At 44.1% G+C, this 6,000-nt stretch overlaps 1 protein-coding gene across 2 annotated transcripts in view; it reads left to right on the forward strand.

Moving 5' to 3' along the window:
- Positions 1 to 5,223, forward strand: part of CUBN (cubilin) — a 299,203-nt gene extending 293,980 nt beyond the window's left edge. For both annotated transcript variants that reach the window (XM_075315595.1, XM_075315596.1), the window contains 2 exons: positions 1,386 to 1,621; positions 4,934 to 5,223. In XM_075315595.1, the coding sequence (XP_075171710.1) occupies positions 1,386 to 1,621; positions 4,934 to 5,041 (344 nt within the window). In that variant the 3' untranslated portion in view covers positions 5,042 to 5,223. The remainder of the gene's footprint in view (positions 1 to 1,385; positions 1,622 to 4,933) is intronic.
- The last annotated feature ends 777 nt before the right edge of the window (positions 5,224 to 6,000 follow it).

The raw sequence follows: 6,000 nt of genomic DNA on the forward strand, positions 1-6,000 counted from the left end.
AGCCCTGGGGTTAGTGATGTCACGGCGTCTATCAGATACCTGACATCAGTAACCCAGTCAGTAATAAAAAAAAAACGACAAACACATTTTTATTTGAAAAAAAACAAACCTCCCCAAAACATTCTCTCTTTCACCAATTTATTGAAAAGAAAAAACAAATCCAGGTTTGGCGTAATCCAATAAGGGGGTCCCAAGACGATCCATACCGTAGTCACTGTCCCAGTCAATGAAGAACAGAACGTTCCCCATTGGCTGGGAGAGCAGGGCAGTGACCTGAGCTAACATCATGAAGTCAGCCCAGATCACTGCAGGGGATGACGAGCACTACTGTCATCCCCTGTCTGGAGGTTAGCGAGGTATATTACCTGCGGTGATGGAAGCCGCTGCACTCCTGACATCAGCGCTGTCACTGACTTCTATGCCTGTCGCGTTCTCAGATCACATCTCACGAGCGGTTTGTGACATCACCGCTACTCACAGTTTCGGGCCGCCCGCTAAAGACTGATGAGTGAACGCGGTGGTCAGTGACGAGCGCTGAAGTCAGGAGTGCAGGTAATGAACTTTACTAACCTAACGGCAGCGCTTGTCATCCCCGTGCGACCGCTCGCATTGCAGTGTCGGCAGCTTCTGACACTGCAGTGCGGGCATATGTGGACACACTGCAGTGTGAGCAGCCGCTGGGCTGGAGCGGGACACAGACCGCACGGGCACACGACGGAGGTCACACAGAAGTGCTTCCATGCGGCTTCTGCGAATTTTGCGGACCCATTGACTTGTACTGAGTCACGGTCCGTTATCATGGAACAGAATAGGACATGTTCCATAATAACGGAACGGACATACGGCATCCGATGTGTTTTTTTGTAGGATCGGATGCACACGGAAGTGCTACTGTGTGTCATCCGATCCTACACAAAAGACATTGAAAAGATGGTCCTGTCTGTGGGTCCGCTAAAAAAACAGGAACTGACCAGGACAAAAGTAACGGTCATGTGAATGAGCCCTTAAGCAGGGGCGTCATGTTTGTGGTTATATTGGGAGCCATACTGCGCCATGGCCATTTGCAGACACACTCCCTGGACTAGTTGGACTTCTGTGCACAGAGTGGGGACTGCATACGAGTCCGTTCTTCAGGGGTTTGCTGCAGGGCTGGAGCTGTAGGTGTTGTAACCAGTCCAATAGGGGCAAAAGTTACCTAAACTTTGCTCAAAAGTTTCCACCCTGTTTTGGGTGTTCCAAGGGTAGGAGATGTTGGGAGGTGCAAAATGCAAACAGCAAAAATTGCATTACTACTATACAAAAAGATAAAAAGCAGTGACCACAGACAAGGAAGGATTAATAGAAATGCAAAAACAATGCATAAGTAACTGTGGTGTCATCTGCAGGTTGCGGAGGGACCTTGTCCGGGGATCACGGCTCATTTACTAGTCCTGAATATCCGGGCAGTTACGGTAACAACACGGACTGTGAGTGGACCATAGCGGCTCCTCTAGGGAGGACGGTCGCCATAAGCCTGGCTGCGTTTAGTATTGATGATCCAGGAGACTGCCAGAACAATTATCTCAGAGTTTACGATGGACCGGCGCCGTCTTATCCTCTGCTGAGGACGCTTTGTGGACCGGTAGGTTTTAGCTAAAAACATTGTAAACTTTTTTCAGCAGGCGTGAGCGCCATCTAGTGGCTACAGGGGGCTTTACAGGTTGGGAATTCTGATTCTCTTGTGTACACAGCAGGCATATCTGCTTTAGTAAATGTGTCCATGCTCGGTGTCTGCCGTTCCTCGGTTATTCCCCCTGGAAATTCATGAATAAGTTAACAATTGGGTGTTACCAGATGAGGGTACGTCTCCAAACACTTTAACATTAATTGGCCAATCACTGTTCACGGTATTATCTGTGCTGACACGCCCCTTCAAAAAGTGGAATGGTGACACCCAGTTGCTAATCTATTTATAAATTTCCAGGAGGAATAACAGAGGAACTGCACAACACAGAATTTGAGAAAAGTTGCTCCAGAATTTTTTATTTTTTTTAAAAAATAATTAAAAAATATAATCAAAGCATCTGTAATAAGAAAAGCATCTAACAACATCTCCAACTGGGTGCAAAGGGGAAGAGAACACAATTTCCCTGTTGATTTTTGGGTTTCGTTCCAATAGTGATCATTGTGTGATCGTAATGACCTGGAGACATGAGTTTTCAGGTTAGTAGGAGCACGGTGATATCAATCCTGTATTTATTTATTTTATTACACAAATAGTTTAGTGATTTAAAATACTTTGTGTTGCCACATAATATATAAACCTTGTGTTTTCTTACACCCGTAACTTTTTTTTTTGTTACTTTCCTGTTGTCTGTTAGCTTGTTTTTTTTTTTGTTTAACAAACTGTATTTTTTTTATACAAAATATATCCTTATTTTTTTACTTTATTCATTTATTTAAAAAAAAAACAAAAAAAAAACCACATTTTTAGTTTATTCCCTCTACATACTGCAGAATTATAATATTGTAACTAGTGATGAGTGAGCACAGCCATGCTCGGATGCTCGGTATTTGTAACTACACCATGTGCAGAATTATTAAGCAATATTTTAGAGAATTTTTTTTATTATTGATCAACAACTATGTTCTCAATCACCCCAAAAGACTCATAAATATCAAAGCTTAATATTTTTGGAATTTGGAGTGGATTTTTTTAGATTTGGCTATCTTAGGAGGATATGTGTTTGTGCAGGTAGCTATTACTGTGCAGAATTATTAGGTAACTTAATAAAAACCAAATCTCTTCCCATCTCACTTGTTTATTTTCACCAGGTAAGCCAATATAACTGCATAAAATTTAGAAATAAACATTTCTGACATGCAAAAACAAACCCCCAAAAATTAGTGACCAATATAGCCACCTTTCTTTATAATGACACTCAGCAGCCGACCATCCATAGATTCTGTCATTCCTTGATCTGTTTACGATCCACATTGCGTGCAGCAGCCACCACAGCCTCCAGACACTGTTCCGAGAGGTGGACTATTTCCCCTCCCTGTAGATCTCACATTTTATGAGGGACCACAGGTTCTCTATGGGGTTCAGATCAGGTGAACAAGAGGGCCATGTCATTATTTTTTCATCTTTTAGACCTTTACTGGTCAGCCACGCTGTGGAATAGTTGGATGCATGTGATGGAGCATTGTCCTGCATGAAAATCATGTTTTTCTTGAACGATACTGACTTCTCCCTGTAACACTGCTTGAAGAAGTTGTCTTCCAGAAACTGGCAGTAGGTCTGGGAGTTGAGTTTCACTCCATCCTCAACCAGAAAAGGTCCCACAAGTTCATCTTTGATGATCCCAGCCCATACCAGTACCCACCTCCACCTTGCTGGCGTCGGAGTGGAGCTCTCTGCCCTTTACTGATCCAGCCTCTGGCCCATCCATCTGCCCATCAAGAGTCACTCTCATTTCATCAGTCCATAAAACCTTTGAAAAATCAGTCTTAAGATATTTCTTGGCCCAGTCTTGACGTTTTATTTTATGTTTCTTGGTCAGAGGTGGTGGTTTTTCAGCCTTCCTTACCTTGGCCATGTCCCTGAGTATGGCACACCTTGTGCTTTTTGATACTCCAGTAACGTTGCAGCTCTGAAATATGGCCAAACTGGTGGCAAATGGCATCTTGGCAGCTTCACACTTGATTTTCCTCAATTCATAGGCAGTTTTGTTGCGCCTTTTTTGCCCAACACTTGCGACCCTGTTGGCTATTTGCCATGAAACGCTTGATTGTTCGGTGATCACGCTTCAAAAGTTTGGCAATTTCAAGACTGCTGCATCCCTCTGCAAGATATCTCACAATTTTGGACTTTTCAGAGCCCGTCAAATCTCTCTTCTGACCCATTTTGCCAAAGGAAAGGAAGTTGCCTAATAATTAAGCACACCTTATATAGGGTGTTGATGTCATTACACCGCACCCCTCCTCATTACAGAGATGCACATCACCTGATTTACTTCATTGGTAGTTGGCTCTCAGCCTATACAGCTTGGAGTAGGACGACATGTATAAAAAGTATCATGTGATCAATATACTCATTTGCCTAATATTTCTGCACACAGTGTAGTGATGAGCGGGCACTTCCTGCTCGGGTGCTCATTTAGAGCAGTTGGATGCTTGGATGGCCATGACTCGAGCACTCAAGTATAATGGAAGTCAATGGGGAACTCAATCTTCTTTCCAGAAGATCTTCCAGAAAAATGCTTGAGCTTCCTATTGACTGCCATTATAGGCTGGTTTCACATCTTCAGTATTTTGCCGAAAGCCGGATCTGGCAAAAATGAAGTACAGTTACATTCATTTACAATTGACACATGCTTCATACACAACCGCATGTGTCCGCATGGTGTCGCGTTTCCATTGAAAATGATTGTAACTCTACTGCATTTTTGCCGGATCCAGCTTCCGGCAAAATACCGGAGAAGTGAAACCAGCCATACTCGGGTGCTTGAGACGCGCCCATTCGAGCATCCAATGGTAGTGCTCGTTCATCACTAGTTTAAACATAAATCAACTATGGCAATCTCCTATGAAGCCCAGCCTACGAAATATCAACAATGAAGGCTTTAACAAAACCCCCAGCTATTAATAGCTGCAGTCAACTGTATACCCTATGTACATCAGTGTGGGAATGACTGAAAAGATACCAGCATCCAGCACTAGAGGGAGCTCATTGTAACCGGTCAGTGAGCTCCTCCTAGTGGTGGGCTCGGCAGTTTTGAAGCTCTGAACCACAAAAAAAACAGCTCAGCTAAAGATCTGTAATGATATCAATTCATATTTTGGATGTAAACATTAAGCTAAAAAACAACCATCCTTCTCACACCTTCTCATAAACGTGCGGGACTTTTCGGAAAATCACGTAAATAACTTTTTTTTCTTGTTTTATATCCAGGATGGAAACATCGCTTCATTTAACGCCACGTCCCATCAAGTGTTTATCAAATTTCACGCTGACTACGCTGTTATCCCCTCCTATTTTAGAATTATTTGGCGCTCATAGAACAGAAAATCGAGAAGGATGGAAATAATACCAAAGCCGCACAACAATATAGTGTTAGATCCGACATCGCGAATGTTTCCATGTCTATCTCCAGCACTGAATAATGCGGAATGTGATGATTTATTCCTCTTCATTATTGTAAAATGTTTGCAAATAAAAATCTTTTAATAAAATTAGTGGAATTGTTTGCATATATTTTGTGTCTTCGTTCTTCTGTGATTAAGGCCTCCTTCAGGCGTCCATGTTGCACATACATGTTCTGTGACTTTTCACAGGTAGAACATGTACCCATTATAGTCTATGGGGCTGATGCCAGGTCCGTTTTTTTTATTTCCAGCAACACAGATGTAAAGTACCTGTAGCAGCCACGGGGCAAGGGGTTAAATACTCGTCGTCGGGCCGGTGCTGTCAGGTCTGCAATGTCACGGGTAGCCCTGCCCAACTTCGTGGCCCAAGATGTACAATAATAGGGGTAGGTTGGAGGGTGGTGGAGAGGATGAGGGTAGTAGTGGATTAGGGTGAGGAGGAGGATTGTCTCGTAATGCCATCTGCGGTACACGGCTAAGTATTAGCCGCCGCTGCTGTCGCTGTCCTCCGGGGCGGATGATTGTAGCAGTAAAGATGGTTCTGCTCCCCACAGGTGGAGCGGGCCCCAAGGAGGATGATGAGGGGAGTAATGGCCGTCGGCACTGAAGCGTGGGGCGGCGGCGCCGGCAATCAAAGGCTGACACAGTCTCTGCGGTTCCAGGTGTTTTACTTACAGTTCTTTAGATTGCCCGGAAGATACTGGTCACCGCCATGATTGGCCCCAGTCGATCCCGAATCTTTTGGAGGTCAGTCCCGGTACAGTGGTCGATGGGCCCTTCCCTCTTGTGCCTTTGAATATAGATCCCAGTGGCCTAAAGCTACGTGGGGACATCGGTTCTTGACTTGTTGTCTCCCGTCCCGTATGCAGGTGC

This window comes from Anomaloglossus baeobatrachus, chromosome 6, assembly GCF_048569485.1.
Source record: "Anomaloglossus baeobatrachus isolate aAnoBae1 chromosome 6, aAnoBae1.hap1, whole genome shotgun sequence".
In the NCBI taxonomy this organism is placed as follows: Eukaryota; Metazoa; Chordata; class Amphibia; order Anura; family Aromobatidae; genus Anomaloglossus; species Anomaloglossus baeobatrachus.